The following is a 17,338-nucleotide window of genomic DNA, read 5'->3' as shown; positions in this document are numbered from 1 at the left end:
TACAGAGGGTCCCAAAGAAGAGGAACCCAAAGAGGCCCACAGCAAGACACATCATAATTAAAATGCCAAAGGTTAAAGACAAAGAGAGAATCTTAAAAGCAGCAAGAGAAAAGCAGTTAGTTACCTACAAGGGAGCACCCATACGACTGTCAGCGGATTTCTCAACAGACACTTTGCAGGCCAGAAGGGAGTGGCAAGAAATATTCAAAGTGATGAAAAACATGGAACTACAACCAAGATTGCTCTACCTAGCAAAGTTATCATTTAGAATTGAAGGTCAAATAAAGAGCTTCTCAGACAACAAAAAGCTAAAGGAGTTCATTACCACCAGACCAGCACTACAGGAAAAGTTGAAGGGTCTTCTTTAAGAAGAAGTTAATGAACAAAAGAATCTGATGAACTAAATAGATCCAGAGACATTGACGCATGTAATAGACGATCATATTTCAGGGGAAAGAGGGAAGGGGGGTGGAGGGTGGGAAGAGATTAACCAAAGAAGTTATATGTATAACCCATGGACACAGTTAATAACAGGGTGAAGGCCTGGGAAGGGGGTGGGAGGGAAGTGGAGGGGATCAATTGGGGGGGGGGAAATGGTATACCTGTAATACTCTCAACAATAAAGATAAATAAAAAAATTTTTAAAAATCCCATAAATTAAAATATATATATTATGCTTTTTTAAAAGTGTGGTTTAAAATCTGGATGATAATTAGAATTTTGTGGGGGAACTTGAAAAAGAAAGAGTCTAGGAGCTTTCCAGTCCTCCTGAGCCAATCCTCTACATTTGTCTTAGGTAGAAGAATGTGTCACTTTATAATTTCCCAGGACACTGATGCTGCCAGTCCTCAGAGCCATCACAGCCATAGGTCACCTCTTCTTAGGTCTGACCCAGGAAATCTACACCAGTCTTCCTTCCTCCAGTCCTATTTCTCTTTCCTTCCTATCTCTCGTCTCCTCCCTTGTTTGCTCTTTCTGCACATTATTAAGGTTTAGGGCAGGAACCTTCAGAGGAACATAAGGCCCTAGCACTTCATGGGAATCGGCACTGGCAGGCCTTTCCCACTCCTATTGGGGCCTCAGTGTCCTGCTGTTAAACCAGATGTCTTACCCCCACACAGTTATTATTTTTACAAAGCTCTCTTACTACCCATGGGTGAGAGATATATCCCCTGCCCAGATATACCTTGAAATAAAGATTTTTGGGAGGCGTGGTATTAGTATTTGGGCCTTTTTCCTTCATTATTCATAAAGAGAAAACATCAAAATTTGTTCTTAAATAATTTATTTTTTAATATTGTTTTTTGTGAAAAGTTACAATTATTTAGGAAAATTTTAATAAATCCAACAGAGTAAACAGAAGTCTATTAGGACAACTAAATGTGCAAATTTCAAACGTTTTCTATAATAAGTATAAATAATTCAATTTTTCACATTAAGAAAGAGAATATTTATACACAAAATATTAAAATATCTACTTTAAAAGAAGTAGGTGAAAACACTGGCAGCTTTTACCGACGGGGACAATGTGTTTCCCCCACTTTTTTTTTTCTAGAACAAGAATGACAATGACACAAAGCACATAGAGAAACTGCAGGCAGAGGATAGAGATTTCCTCATACGGACAGGAGGTCACGCCCCTGCTCCCCAGGACAGCATGAACAGAGCAAATAAAACCATCACTGAAGGCCGTATCTGACCCTGTGACCTTCCCCAATCCCATCCCTGCTCCTTTCCAATCGTATCTCTAAGGAGGTAGGATAGTCAGAGACAATTATATATTGTGGCTGGGAAGTGGCTCTGGCCAGAGTTTCATTAAGAAGCACGAGATTTTAATAATATTGATGCAATTCCTTCTTTCCTAAGAAAGGCAAAGAAAGTGCTTCAGAGCGGCCGACTCCCCCACTGCAGTCAAGAACTTGCCTGGCTCCAGAATGTGACCCACAGCAAGTACGTTATCTCAAGACACTACAGCATTTTCCCCAGAGCAGAAGATACAACTTCATTTAAATAACCTTAAAGTTTGCAATAAAATAAATAAAGTAAACTCCAAAAACGGGTCCTTTGACAAGGTCGAGTTCATGAAAGCTGTACATAGGTGATGCTCCAATAAAAACCAGAAAACAGGTTATTACTGTTCAGTCTTCTTACTCCAGGGCAGCATTTCAACACAATAAAAACAAATCCCTCATACACAAGGGCATATTATATATGTACACGTTTTATGCACATCTCAGTTGAAGATAGCCTGTTTAGAAGTGAAGACTATGATAACCAAGAGTCACACATCTTCCCACTAAAATATTCTGATTTTTGCAAGGTGCCTATGGTAAAGAGCAGCTGGATGCTTTACAGTATGAATTTAGTCTCAGCAGCCTCAGAATCACAGTCCTTGGGAAAGGAATGAGGCAGGTAGGGAAAAGTCATGAACGACTGACACAGAAAATGTCCATTTTCCCTGAGCTTCCCGACCTTCTTGCAGGGGGCCTGTGGGCCACAAGGACTCAGCTTCCCGCTGCTGAGCAATGTCGATGAAGGCAGGCGGAGTGGCTCTGGCTATGCCCTGTCCCTTTTCTTGAAAGATGATGAAGCAGTCCTGGACATAAAGTTCCTGGCCTTCTGCTTGGAGGAGGAGGAGCCCCAAACTGAATGCGACACCATCTGCTGCCAGTCACGAGCTGTGCTGCAAGGACACCTGGGAATGTTCCCCGGTTACCGAATTCAAGGCCACGACCAAGAGCTTTATCTTTCCTCTCCTGCGCAAAGACAACCCTGAGCTCACTGATGCAGGGACCGCTTCTCCGGTGGCACCAGTGTGTTTAGAGAATAGCACCATGTTGGCTAACAGCCGGGGCTGGCTCACCTGCTCGCATTAGCCGTACATCTGCTTGAACTGAAAGCACTCGTTACAGTAGCCGTTGCACTTGGCGTTGCCAAAGTGATCGCAGGCGGGGGCCCGGCAGCGCTGTTTGGGGGGCTCTTCGGGAGCAGGCTCGCCCCGGCCGACCCTCTGGCCGAGGTGCTGGCACTCCATGCAGAGTTCCTCACTGCGACAGGCCAGAATGTTCTTGCAGGAGGCCCGGGCACACTTGGGCCTGGAGGGGCTCTGTGTGGCTCGAGGCACATCTCTGAGCTGGCTGGTTCTCTGAGGGAAAAGAGCAGAGAGAATTGTGGCTCACATTTCTCAGGGAAAGCGCCGTGCGATCTCAGAGGACAGTGGGGATGCTACAAAGGGCTCTGTGGGGTGAAGAGCATCTGCCTGAGCAAGGGAACAGAGGTCCATGTGCAGTCCATGAGCAGGAGCTCTCCAAGCACTTTCCTCTCCATCCCACAAAAGCAGACCTGGCCCAGGGACACCCAAGGAGGCCCCAATCCTAGCCCAGAGATCTGCAAATGCTGGCCCGGCTCACTTCTGTTTAGATGAGTAAGCTACCATTATTTATTTAGACAGATTCCTACTGTTCTGTAAGCAATAGGAGAAGCATCTGTCAAAGTTTGCCATCCAGGAGGCACCTGGATGCCGTGTCTCCTCCTCCTGTCCCCTCTTGGTAAAGGATTATTTAAGAAAGTCTGCTGGTCACTTAGATGTCTGTGCTTCTACTACAACTCCAAGAGCTCTCTGATTGCCAGCTGACGTTAGGAGGCTTTAAGAGATTTTATTCTATGGCTAATTTTATTTGCTTTTTAAAATGAATTCTAAGGTATACATAGACCATGTAAATCAATAGTAGCAGCTCCAGCAAGGAGGACTGGCCCACAGGAGAGGGGGGAGCACCTCAAAATGTCTTACCAGTTGCTCTTCCGTCCTTTTGGCTTCATGAAATCTCTGATTTTGTGCTTCAATGAAACACTTTTGACAGTATCCTTCAAACACAGTGCTTCCGAGCGTGCCACATTCCCTTCCCAGGCAGGGGACTGCGTTCTGGAACCTGGAGGCTGAGGGACTTACTCTTCCCGAGGCAGCAACAAAATCTGGAAGAGAGTTGACACCAATCAGTATTGCATATGGGTCACCAAGTAGAGAGAAACAATGACTTGAGAGAAATAAACAGGTTCCGAATACAGACTAGGCTAGCCTTCAATATTTACACGGGAGCAGCCTTTTATAAATTCAGCAAAATAAACAAAAATGATAATGCTATCATTGAAACATCTTCGACTTTACAAATCTCTCACTTTTGAACGTCCCACTGGTAAGGCACAGAAACAGAACAGAGACACATTAACTGCCCATCCTTCTTTCAAATTAGTGATTTCTAAAACCATATATTGTCAGTAGAGACGTCCCTCTCTCCAGCTGCTACTCTTCAGACTTCGAGTTTTCTCTATTATACCAAAGTTTCCAGAAAAGTCTTGTTTAAACTCTTTCTTAAAAACACAACATCAAGCAACCTATGGAAACAAATTCTATAAACTCTACCTACAGGATGCATTTGGAACACGGTATTCCATGCCTTTTGCTTCCATGTGTGGCTGGCAGAGCCAGTGTGACTGTCCCTCTGTGTGACATTTTACCCCACTGCCCAGAGCGGCTCCTTTCTTGAAGGTCAAGAACAAATCCCTTCTAGACAGGAGTTTCAAAACAGGTTAGAAAACCCATCATTTCACTCACGTTTATTTTCTCTGTACTCGATGAAACACAGTGTGCAAAAGCCCTGGTTTTCGGGAGTCCCAAAATAGATGCAGCCAGCCTTCCTGCACTTGCTTGTCCCTGTCCTGTCGCCTGGAGTCCGTGCGGCCTGAGAGAGGCAGCCAGAGGGGGCCTCACTCCCAGCTCTGTGGCAAGAATGGGGGGAGAGACTCCGGATGAGCTGAGCCGGGTCTGACTTGGACCTCTGATGGCAGGAAGGAGGGATGCTAGAGCTGAGGTTCGAGGAGGGCTCTGCCGTAGTCCTTTTGAAGCAAGTACTGCAGATCCCATTAAATGTCCTGGTGACGTCCTGGAGGCAGGCTCGGCACTTACCAGGATCTAAATGCCTCGACTTGTCCGAGGTGTGGCCCGCATTAAGTTGCCGGGCACTGTGGCAGCGCTCACAGAATCCGTTGTGCTGCACGTTCAGCGTGAAAGGGCAGCCGGGGCTCCTGCACTTCATCGCAGTGGTCTCGCTGAACAGAAAAAGGCTGGGTGCTGTCGGAGGGGCCGAATGAGGCCCCCCAGATGGCTCCTCAGGGCTCCAGGCTGTGGGCTCATAGGCCTCACCCCGAGAGGCTCCAAGCACCACATCAGGGCCTGGCTTGGAGTTCAGCTTTGGGGATTTGTTCTGGTTCTTTTGCCGCCTCTCTGCACATTCATGGCATAGGGGCTGGGTGTTCACAGACATGAAGAAAGGACAGTTGGGTGTTTCACATTTTACGTCCATGAGAGAGAGCTGGGGAACAGAGGGTTCCAGAGCAGGATGAGCATGCCGTTCTCTCCGCCCCTGCTCGCTGTTCTCCTGCCACTTCTTGTACTCGTGCTGGACAAGTTCAAAGTAATCATCTACCAGGTTAATTTCCTTTGGTAAGTTAGCTTCATCCAACCTAAAGGCCAAAAGGAAAAACATGAGCCTTCATTCATACACACACACAAACACACACACACCTGTAGGGCAACAGCTCATAAGAGCAAGCTTTTAGAATGTGGATTCTGGAACCAGTGATTGAAATGCAAGCCCATCATGAGGAGTTTGCACTTCCAGCATTACACAGTCCAGTGCTTCATGATTTCAAGAATCAGTCTTCTTGAATCAATCTTGGTCCACCCCAAATTACAAATAACTCTAAAGAAACGGCCACTCCAAGGCTGCTGCTACACTTAATGGCTCTATGCCTCTTTTTAAAAGTCACTTTTACTTTCTAACTTCTCAGAGATCAAATTTCTAGTAAGAGATTACTCAGGTGTTCTTTTGGGACTAGTCTACTTTATGATAAAAACTACTTTGGAACTTTGTGTTCTATACTTTGCTATTATTAAACTGGTGCCTGGTTTCTGTCAGAGTTAATGGCCATGAGCAGTAACCAAGAGGCAGACCTACTCCTACATGTTATTTATTCACTCTCTGTAATTTGTTACTCTCCACTCTGGGAAATGAATTCTCTTATGTCTTTGGAGGTATCGCTTGTGCATTTTAAGTTCTAAGAATAGGCATCTCTTTAAATAAAGCCAGTGTTTAACATTTGGATACCTGTACTATGTGCACTCTGGTGTCTCCTCCCTTTCCTTGTGAAATCACGTGGCTGCTACATAAACACATTCTACCTCCCAGTCTGTGTCTGCTGTGTCTGTCCTTACCAAGAAGCCAAGAAAAAAAGGCTTTTGTTTCTAAGACTTTTCACTTGCTAGTTTAGTACTAGAGAAATTAAGAAAAACAACCATTCTTGATGTAAACAAACTTTTGAAAGCCACAATTCTGACTCTCAGCATCCAGATACATATGAAAATCACCATGGGTAAATTACTTGTTCTCATTTGAAACCAAAGTTAGCAATGTCTCGGGCAAGACTCTGACTCAGGCAAGCCTCTGAGTTTATTTCACACTGGAGGAAGCTGAATTCAAAAGCTTTACTGTTGAGCTTTGGGGTGGCAGCAGCTTATGTGGCTGAATTAAAAACGATTAAAGAGGACAGAGGATAGAGGTAAAAATAAAGTGCTTACTTTGCAGCATTAATCAAATGGGTGGTGCCATGGTCCCAGCCTTGGACCGGGATTTCTATCACCATCAAGTACTCTTTCAGGAGCTTCTCCTTCATCTCGCTTTCAAGATCTGTCAAAAAGTGAACTTTTAAGTCTTCAAATCTTCCTCGTTCTCTGTTAACAAGTGGAACAGCTCGGATTTCTGAGGGGGAAAAAATAACACATAAGTCAAATATAATTCTACTAAATGAGATGGGTGAAGCTATACACATAATGATTAAAATTTGAAAATGCAGAAAGGCTACAATTACAGAGTGGAAAACTATTATCTAGCCACAAACTCAAACGGGGAAAGAAACTCTGCTAAACGCTAATATAAAATGCATTGTTTCCAGGAAGCTCACAGAAATATAAAGCAGCCTGGAGGCAGTGAATCTCGTTGGTTAAATTCCCACACTTCAGAATCAGACTGACCTGAGTTTGAATGCTGACTCTGCCACTATCAAGTTCTGTGACATTAGGCAAGTTATTTACCTTCTCTGAGCTTCAAGTGCCTCAACTATAAAATAAGCCTATTAATGCTTACAGCCCACAGAGATGCTGTGAGGATGAAATGAAATAAACTACTATACCTAAAGCACTTACAAAGTGCCTGTTGAACATTAAGCTATTTATATGTTTCCTGTTCCATGCCAGGCACTGTATTAAGGGATCTGTGTGCCTTAATTGGTCATTTATTAATAGAAATCGTAGTAGCAAGATGTATACAGGTATCTCCTACTTACAACTAACATGCTGAAAGTAATTCTGAAGCCATACACAAAAGGTAAGGGATATTATGATTACTGCTATTGCATTACTGTTGCTAGCCAAGCAAATGACAGAATACTGTATTTAAATTAAAATAATACACTTCGATGAGACTATTTCAGTAAGGAGCAAAAGAGCAAACCTTGACACTCAGCTGGAACAGGGTGTACCGCTATCTACCAATATTTACAAATGTGAATGAATGCTCAGTTTTCTCACCAGGCCCACTGTCCTTCATGGTCACCAGGGGCACAAAGTGTTGGCTGTCGTAGCCGAGAACAATGGGGTATCTGTAGCAGTCCTGGACAGGCCAATGGAGTGGCAGGTAAATTCCGCCCACCTTCAAAGGAGCGAAATTGGAACCTGATTCCAAACTTCTTAGCATTTTGTCTGTTGAAGGAAAGAGAAAGAAAAAAAAATAAGGCCCTCTGGTGACTTTCATCAAATTCCTTTTAGCTACTGTTGCCTGTAACTTTGGCAGCATGGGTTTTTTCCTAAGAGCGAAAGCATTAAGGCTGAAAAGCCCTTAACATACAAATAAGCAATCTGCAGGCATCTCACCTGAAATGACAATGATTGGCCTTCTGAGGATGTTGCAAAGGACAAATATATGTATTTCTTCCAGTGAATTATACTGAAGGCTGCCTCGGGTCCCTGGTGTGTCTGTGGATGCCATTTTGATGAGGTTGTCCCATTCATCAGTCCAGTTCTAAGGGAGAAGGAATAAAGAGGGGGAAATGCTTAAATATACTCGGCATTAAAAAAATCACTCTGACACAGTCTATGGTTATTCATTTATATAACTCAGCTTGCTTTTCCCCTTTCTGGAAATCATCATTCAAATGATCACCCTTTTTTCCCCATTTTGGTTTTCTTCCTTTACTTTTTTCCACTACAAGGCAAACTCAAAAGTGGGGGAGGACCACGGGGACAGCACCTGCTTTCAGAAAAATCCCTGATGAGGCATCACACTGAAGCCCCTCGTCCAAGTGTACACAAAAATTCCAAACTTGTGACTGAGAATGGTGAGGTCTGAATTTGACTGGCTGACTCAGTAAAGTATGCAAAGGACAATCAAACTGAGAAACAGCTAAAACGCCACAGGGAGGGCCAGGATCCGAATGATCAAGCTAAAATCAAGAGATACACAGTTGGGAATCTGCTGCCCTAAAGCCTCTCAGCAGTGACAAAAGTCTCGGTTCATCCCACAGGAGGTTTCTGGCATTTTCCATTGACCATGCTTTGCTTAGCCAACTTCATGTGACCTAATAAATCATATGCTTTTGAGAGCAGCGGCTGGCCTAAGGTACCCTTTTCCCCACCGTGGAGCTCTGTCACTAGATGCTTAAGGGGGTAACAAAACATACCCGGGTGTCATAGCAAAGCCCCGTTTCCACAAACTCCTGAGATTTCAGAGACTCCAGCTGCCAGCGGAATTTAAAGTTGCGTGTGTCCGTCTCCTTGAGAGTGCTGAAGAGAGCCTTCCTCAGGACCAAGTCTGTGTCCTGAACACCCCACATGTACTGAGAAGCAGCATGCATGAGGCAGTTTCCATCACCTGAGGATACAAGGGAAGCAAACTCAAGCAATCCACACCCAAACCTAGCAAAGGGTCTCAGAATCAAGGAGCCCTAGTGCTATCCTGGGAGACCCAACAGAGCATGCAGAAATGCAAACAGGTTACTTTCCTAGTCAAAGGACCAACTGATAACATTGCACAGGTGATGACAGGAAAAAATATCCTTATTTTTAATGACTAATACCAAAAGAGCAAAGGAGCCAGGGAAAGATCATCACTGGACCTTGGTTCCAGCCCGGCTCTGCCCCAACTCATTTAGGCCACCTGGGGGGAAATTCCTTAACCTGAGTCTTTTTCCTCTTTGTGAAATGAGGGGATTGGAATAATCCCTCGAATGATCTCTAAAGGCTGTCCCTTTTCTAATGTCCCTTGATGTTCTGCCTAAGACATGGGCACTATTTATTGCCTTCTGACTCTAGCAGAGTACACATAGGGCAATGTGCACAAACCAGGAAGCCACTTGTCTCCATTCACTAGACAGGGGCAGTCTGGCTATGACTCAGTGGTAAATGACTTGACCATTCCACTGTAGCCTTTGGGGCCTGGGAGTTTCCTCTCCTGCTTTGTAGAGCGGGATTGAGAACAGCGAATTAGCTACTGTCACTGATAATTATTTCATCCACACTGAAATGCTTTATGTGAATGTGCTTGTTAGAAATTGCACAGTCCTTTTGAAAAGTTAAAGAGTGCCTGGGTTACTCTCTTAGCCTACATTTGAAAATAATTCAGTATTTAGGGCTGGAAGTTTAAGAATTTTGAGCAGTTTGAGCAAAAGATAGATTTAATTTTATTCCATTAATCTGTTACTTTTATAGATTAAAATCCACAATTTAAGAGACTGCACTTTTTCCAAACTCCAAACATAAACATCTTGGGAGAATTTTAAAAACCACAACAAGTTAGTTCCTTAATCTCTTTTGGCAAGTGCGCAATGGTTTTTAAAAACAAAAGTTCAACTCTTTCCTTTCTATAAGTAGGGCAACAAAGCTCTTTGATATTTTATCAAATTTTAATTATAGTCAAACTGTAAAAACAACAACAAAAACCCTGAAATACATATCCACAGCCAATATCCTTTCAATTTACACACTTCAAAAAACTAGCTACAAAAATATTCAGACAAATGAACAAACATGATCGCCCAAGCCTCTGTCTTGGCAGAAGTGTGGCAACGATTGCATTCTGTTGAAATTTCCCCTTTGCAAAATCTAGAGCAAAGATAAGGCTTTTTTTCTTCTTCTTGTGCTTACTTTCAGTTCTTTATTGAGATGCACCAGTATGAAATTCCCTAAGTAACATCTGGAATTCCCCAGTGCTAAGTTATTTGACTAGCAATTGAGCAACAGCTATTGTACTTTTTGTTCTGGTGTGTAGACATTTAAACTGCGAAGTGCACCCTGGACTTTCCAAGTGGGTGTGGTCAGGGTGAGCTGGAATAGGGCTACTCATTATACAAGTGAAATCGCTGCAGCCAATAGACGCTGGAATTTTTCACATGAAGTTTCAACTTTATGCCACCTACTCCCTTCCTCATTCACCACAGTCTCATATCCTCAAATGTAAACTTGTGAATCACCCCCTCCCCAGACCATTGACTGTAGAACCCACCTATAGGGGGAAGGCTCAAAAAAAAAAAAAAAAGGTGCTAATAAAAATCAGAGAGGAAAAGTCATTTTCTTTCCTCTTCCCCTAAATATCTTTTCTTCCTTTTCCAGAATTTTAAGATATTTTCTTGAGAGTGGGGAAATAAAAGGATTCTGAGCCTAAAAAATCCTTATTTCCAAAAAATTTTATCAAAACGCACCCCCTTTTGTAGTTTTCTTTGTAGGGTGAATCCATATAGATTTAAATGATAAATCTTTGCAAAACAAATGTTTACTCTTTATATTCCATTTTTTTCTTACGGAAACAGAGCAAGTTAAACCTAAAATGTCAGTTAATGCTGGTCATGATAATAAAGTTTTCCTCTTTCTACCACATTTCTAAGTTGGCAGAATATGTTTCCAGCTCTCCCAAAGTTGACTCCATCTCTTTATTTGTAACAAAAAGGGAAAGAGTTAAAACCACAAGCTGTCAGGAATATAAAGCCCTTCATGATGACTTAACATAATTACCTACTTCCATGCATCACTTGATTTAATGCCAAGAACAATGGAAACACTAGCTATCTCCCAGTTTTTTTCTATTTCTAAGAATCTTTGCTTCAAAAATATAAGCCAGATACGGAGATGGCCCCCCTAGGACCAAAGCAAAAAAATACGTCCTCAGTCACACACCAAGTTATCCCAGTCAAACATGGTCAAAGTTAATATACCAATTAAGTAACTTAATATTTTTATCATTTCATTGTCCACCAGGACTTTCTGCACTTGGATGAATGTATTATATGATTGGGATGGTTTAGGACTGTCACTGATCTAAGGACCTGAGAGTCCTGCCTTTACCTAACCTATAAGCATTTAATTGATCTTAGACAGTCTACTTGCTTTGTGTAACGATAAGCTACATCTATAAAGTAGAATTTTGTATCTGTACGAAACAGTATGCTTGGATGTTTCTGGGATGTGCATACTCTTACTCAAAGAAAATAATTAAAAAACCAAACGGTAAAACTCATAACAGGAAACAGCTACTAGTGATAAAGGTCTATTGGGCAGATAGGCACAGCCTGCAAGAAATTCAGTACTACCCCCAAAAGTAATAAAGTAGAGGTCTAAAATCGGTGCTAAAAATCTAAAATATCTCTCTAGTTCATTTCATGGGAGCATAAGCAACAGAACCTAGATAAGGGAAGAGCAGACAACAGAAGCCCCTCTTGTCCTCAACAGCCAATCACTGGTTAACCCATAAAATGCCATCAAGTCAGGAAAGTATAAGGCCATCACCACAAGCATTTTCTAATGACAGCAGGAAACAATAGTAATATCAGCTTTCACACCATGCTTTCCTTTTGAACTAAAGCCTTTTAATACTTCCATTACTGGAAGGGAATTTCACAGATGATTAAACAATCACAAGAATTAGATGCATAAGTCACCTAACAGAGGCATGGTGTTCAGAAATGCATTCCCCAAGCCTCAACACACTCTGCTCTCCAATATACACAACTAGAAAATATCCTCAATAAAAACATTCACAGAACAAGTTTGCTTTCATCACATGCCCCCACTGAGTTTCTATACGAAGGTGTTAATGGCCTCATGAGATTTGCTTTGGGCTATAGCTATTAAAATTTAATGAATGGGGACCCAGCACTGTGGAAGCCACCCCTAGACAAAAGAATGTCTTACCATTTGTCTTGAGAGCCACAAGTTTCCTGACTTCTCTACACCAGTTGAGCTTCTTCTGACTTTCCAGGGAGGCCTGGATGTTTCTGTCTATGAGAGCTTTGTGGATGATCTCCCGAAATTGTGGATAAAACTGGCAAGTCCTGAACATTTCCAGCGTGTATCGGTGCATGGATTTAAAATGATGAATGATTCCATTGGTAGGTTTAAAAATGTCTTCTGGAGTTCTCTCTCTGATCTTCACAGCTTTCCGCATATTGCTCAAATACAAAGCCTGAGGAAGGAGTTGTTCAGCCATCGTGTTGTTCCACAACACCTGAAGAGGAGGGAAAAAACCCATTCCGTTAGCCCGACTTTGATACTACTCCTATATACCTGCTGCAGGAAACCCCAGTGTTTGATCTTGTCATTACCCTAATCTGTAGGCAAAAGATCTTAGTCACCTTGACTCCCAGGATACTAGCTGGCCCCAAAGATGAACTCACACTGGACTCTTTTAAATTACATCACTTTTAAAGATTAGTCTAAACAAGAGAAGGAAGGTGGAGAGTGGGTACTGAGGAGGAGGGGAATAACCCTGTACTGGAAAGACAGTAAATATTTTGTGAAAAATCCTGCAATTTCATGCTGTCTCCTAGGCATCTGCCTGGAGTTTCCTCTTTAGACGCAAAGAGAAATATTTACCAAAAGCTTATTTATAAATTTATTATAATATTTGTAAAGAGTTAAAACTGAATGTTGTATAACCTACAAAAAAGCCTACGTCCAGCAAGATAATTTTGTAATTTTAAGAGCAAGTGATCAGCAGTCTTTCCAAACCTGTCTGCTGAACTTTAAACATCAGATAAAGAAATAAAATAATCACAATAATAGAATAATAAATTCTACACTTCCAAGAACAGGCATTGGAGCGCAATTACTTCAAGGCACCTGCCAACCAAATTTTATTGTCATCCTCCAGGTCCCAACACTCAGGTGCATTTCCTACCCTGTCTTCACCCTGAAATCTTCAAACATAATCAACAGGTGGAAGGAAATGAAAGTCTGGAAGCAGATGAGAAAAGAAATTTCAGCCAGGGGCCACTCAGGAGACATGAAAGAGGAGAGGGGGCAAACCCCAGCATCCACAACCCACGCCAACAGTGTGGAATGATGTGAACTGACCTAAGGTGGGGTATCTCCGCAGCATGGAGAGCCAGCTCTCATTCACTGGCCCTTAGTAGGGTGCCTCGCCATACACCTTAGTTTCCAAGATGAAGACAAAGATGGTTCAGAGAATAAAGAGAGTCCCTAGAAATTTTCATAGCAAATGTGAATCCCACTGATGCATCAAACTATTTGCCAGGCAGGGCAAGCCTCTAGTTGAGAAAGAAGCTAAATCAATGTAAGAGGGGGAAGAAACACAGATATTAGGGAAGCCATTCCTGGGTGGATCTAGGCTCTCTTAAAGCCATCGATAAGGTGGTCTAAATTCTGTGGCCCACTCAAAAAAGAGAGTCGGACTAGATGACCCCAAGGTTGCTTCTGAGTTTTCTGGTGGTAGTTTGGATCAGAATTCCTAGCCTGATTGCCAGATGAGGCCTGGGAGATGTCATTCTCTGGGTCAACCTATGATGTCAACCATTCTCTGCAGGTAGAATTGGGCAAAATTATAGCAGGACCACAGACACAATGAAAGGATAAAAAATCACATACACTTCCTCTTTGTGACATGGCAAAAGTCTCTTTCAAGATGTCATTCATTCATCTGTCCATCACTCAACAAGCACTGTCTATCCATCTACTAAAGGCTGTGCTTGATGCTGGGGTTAAAAATCAAAGACAACCTTACTCCCCCTCTTGAAATCACGTGACCACCCTAGTCTGCAGCTAAGGCAACCAAAGTACAGGTCTCCTCTGGTCCCTCAGCATCTAGGGCAGAGCTTTGCCTAGAAGCCTAGCCTTCCAACACCTGCCCCTTGCTATTCTCCCACCACCATACCTGTGGTTGCAATGCCTGCTGCTCCAGATGGAAACACACAAGCAATAGGAAGATTTTAAACAAGCTAGGTGGAGCCTCTTTTGCTCTTCTGGCTCTTCTATTATTTTCTCCTGAACCTAAAGATCTTTTAAATAGTGAGAGCTGTAAGCCATATGCAAGACATGCAAATGTCAATATTTGATAGCCCAGTGTCATCTCATTCATAGGTTTAGCCTTGCACAGCCTCCAGAATTGCCTCCTTAAATCAAGACCCACTGTCCAAGTTTCCAGTACATGGACTTCTCCATACTCAAGGTTAAAGAATAAATTTTTCTGACCTATGACTGCACTGTCCTTAAGCAAAGACATACAATATTACCCTTAACATTCCTTAACATTTCTTTTACATTTCTGTTACCTCACTTTCTATCAACAAATACCTTATGGAATTTTTGGAAAGTACCCCTCCGAATATTCAAAAATTGTACAAAAAATTTGCAAGAATGAAAGAAGCACCTTAGTCAATGAGAAAGGAACAGTAACTGGCTGCTCAATAACTTGGGCCATGAGGGCTGTGGCCCAGAGGGCTCTTTAATGAACAGTGGTTCTCCCAAAATGCTGCCCTGAGACACCTGAGCAGACGGGCTTTCCAAGGAAAGATCAGAGGTAGGGAGAACTGAAAACAAAGCGGTCTCAAAGAGAGCTGAGCTCCTTCCTTACTTAATACCACTGCTTTCCTGAGAGGCCAGGTGGCAGGATGTGGGACGACCCCTGCTGACAAACACTGTCTGCCTGTGTGGGGTAGGGGCCTGCACATCGCTCTAAACTGGAGCCCCCCCCCCCCAAAGGCAGGCCAAAGACCCACTTCTGCATGCACACTTCTTACAATGCTGCACCTGAAAACGGCAGACCCGTCCCGCGACCCCGGCCCTGCACACAGCTCTGGCGTGCCTGCAAGCGCGGCCTGGAAAGGTTGGCTGAGCCCCTCACCCCCGCAGGCTTTGCTGCCCCCGAGGCATCACGCCCCCGAGGCCGGCTCTGCACAATCTGGGGGGAAGCCACAGCGTGCTGCAAAGTCTACGTGGCCGCGAGCATGCAGCCCTGGGTTCCAAGAAAAGACACGAAAAGGAGTCAAGCACCAACGACCCCACCCGGCCCAGCGGCCCCAGGGGAGGCTCTCCACCGGTCAGCTGCAGTTTAAGTTCTCTGCATAATCTGAAAGGCACAGCCGGCCGGAGGAATCCAGGGCTGTCACCCCAAAATCTGGCGCGGCGACCTCAACTCCCAGCCTTGGAAAACCCACAATGGACACACACGGCCCACAGATGCCCGCCAGGACCGCTGCAAATCCAGTGCCCGCCCGCGGGTGCAGCCCGCGAGCCGCTGCCCAGCGCACGCACAGCCCTCGCCCCGAGGAAGCGGCCGGGCGGGCGGCGCGGAGACGTGGCGCTCACCTCTCGGCGCCGCGGTCCTCCCCCGAAGTCCCAAGTCCGGGTCAGCGCCGGCGGACGCCGCAGGCTGGGGTCGGGGTCTGGCGGGGGCGGCTCTCCATGGACACCCGGGCGGTTCGCTCGTGGCCGCGCGGCCAGGGGTGCGGGTCGCGCCCGCCGCCTTCGCCGCCTGGGCTCTGCCGCGGCCGCTCCTGCCGCTCCGCCCCCGCGGGTGCTGAGACTCTGCCCTCGGCCGGCCGCAGAGGCTGCAGACTGACAGTTCTCTTTTCTCTCTTTCTGTTTTACGGCGGCGGCGCAGCGGGGGGATTTCCACCCGGGGATTTTCCAGTCACGTGACGCCCGGCAGTGCGGCTGGGAGCGCGCGGCCCGGGCTGGCGAGCGGCCGGCAGGGGGCGCTCGGTCCCATCCCGCCCCGCCCCGCCCCGCCCCTCTCAGCTCCGCCCCGCCCCCTGGGGCCTCGGCCAGAGAAACTCCTGAGCTCCGCAGCGGGGTGTCCCCGCATGAGTCACCTGGGCATTTCGGAAGCTGGGGCAACGTCACATCCATGTGGAAATCGCTGTGATGGGAAGTGGAAATGTAATAGGTTCTTTTTCTCAGCCGTTTTTCTGCAGAAAATCATCAACTGTGGAGAACAAGAAGGGAAATAATAAAGAAAGAAAACCCTAAAAATCACCCTCTGAGGCGGTTTGAAAAGCTTTGGTTGTGCACGTGATGAGCTGGAAGGGGAGCCCCTGACTCGGCCCCCGCCGGGGATTTCGAGAAAAAGACTCGGTCACAGCCTTGCTCCCCACTCCCAGCCCGGGACCCAGAATGATACGAGGCAGGTCCGGGGTGACTTCAGGCCCCGTGACCCTGCCACCTTGAAATTCACAGGAACAAAGACAGTTTTAGATAAAATTAGGAATCTGAACAACTACCAGCCCCATCCCACACTTGATGGATTTCCCCTTGTTCATATCTGGACACCAGGTGCCCAGGTGGCGTCACATTCAGGTAGAATTTCAGTTTAGAAATCACTTGGAGTCCATTACTGTCCTTGTTTGTTCCCCGAAGACCTTATTAGGAGGTTTTTTAGATAATAACTCCAAGGTGCCAATGGCTGATGACTGTACTTTGACCGCCCTCCCACCCTTATTAAATAGCCTGGTAACCCACTGTCTTCATGCAGAGGGTGTCCAGTGCAGCAGGTGTTGGCCACCTGGGCAGTGGCTGAGTTGTGGAGGGAAGGGTGCCAGGCCCATTTGCTGCCTATGGGTTCCCGCTGGCACATGCCCCAGAATGATTAAACTAGAACCAGATCTAAATACTCTGTACCATTGTCCAGTTGTAGGCTTACATATACTTGTCAGGCTATGGAGCGCACGTTTTGAATGAGAAAAATATGCTGCTTTCTCCAGGAAGGACCTGCAGAGACCGAGAAGAGGGTTGAGTGGGGGTGGCACTTTTTTGGCAAAGGGAAACTTAAAGAAGAGTCAGTAGTGGCCAAGGTCCCAAAGCTGGTGCTGGCCATTTGAAACTGAAGGCTGGAATTTTTTCCAAATCCAAACATCCTGGTATTTGTTCTCGGTCACACATGTTTTCCGTTGTCAATACTCAAACAATGGATAGTCAAGCTAGTATGTAATAATAGTAGTAATA

General features: G+C 44.9%; 1 protein-coding gene across 1 annotated transcript; it reads right to left on the bottom strand.

Annotated features, from left to right (window-relative positions):
- Window positions 1-1,279: 1,279 nt before the first annotated feature.
- On the bottom strand, window positions 1,280-15,781 carry TNFAIP3 (TNF alpha induced protein 3). The gene is made up of 9 exons (XM_087817187.1): window positions 15,704-15,781; window positions 12,293-12,605; window positions 8,791-8,981; window positions 7,985-8,132; window positions 7,643-7,813; window positions 6,635-6,815; window positions 4,613-5,520; window positions 3,791-3,972; window positions 1,280-3,145 (listed from the first exon to the last, which is right to left on the bottom strand). The coding sequence occupies exons 2-9, from the start codon at window positions 12,585-12,587 to the stop codon at window positions 2,873-2,875; spliced, it is 2,349 nt and encodes a 782-aa protein (XP_087673313.1). The 5' UTR covers window positions 12,588-12,605; window positions 15,704-15,781; the 3' UTR covers window positions 1,280-2,872.
- Between the last annotated feature and the right edge of the window lie 1,557 nt (window positions 15,782-17,338).

This window comes from Miniopterus natalensis, chromosome 5, assembly GCF_054644295.1.
Source record: "Miniopterus natalensis isolate mMinNat1 chromosome 5, mMinNat1.hap1, whole genome shotgun sequence".
In the NCBI taxonomy this organism is placed as follows: Eukaryota; Metazoa; Chordata; class Mammalia; order Chiroptera; family Miniopteridae; genus Miniopterus; species Miniopterus natalensis.
Note: the sequence above shows the minus strand (reverse complement) of the source record. Positions and strands in the feature narration are given on the sequence as shown.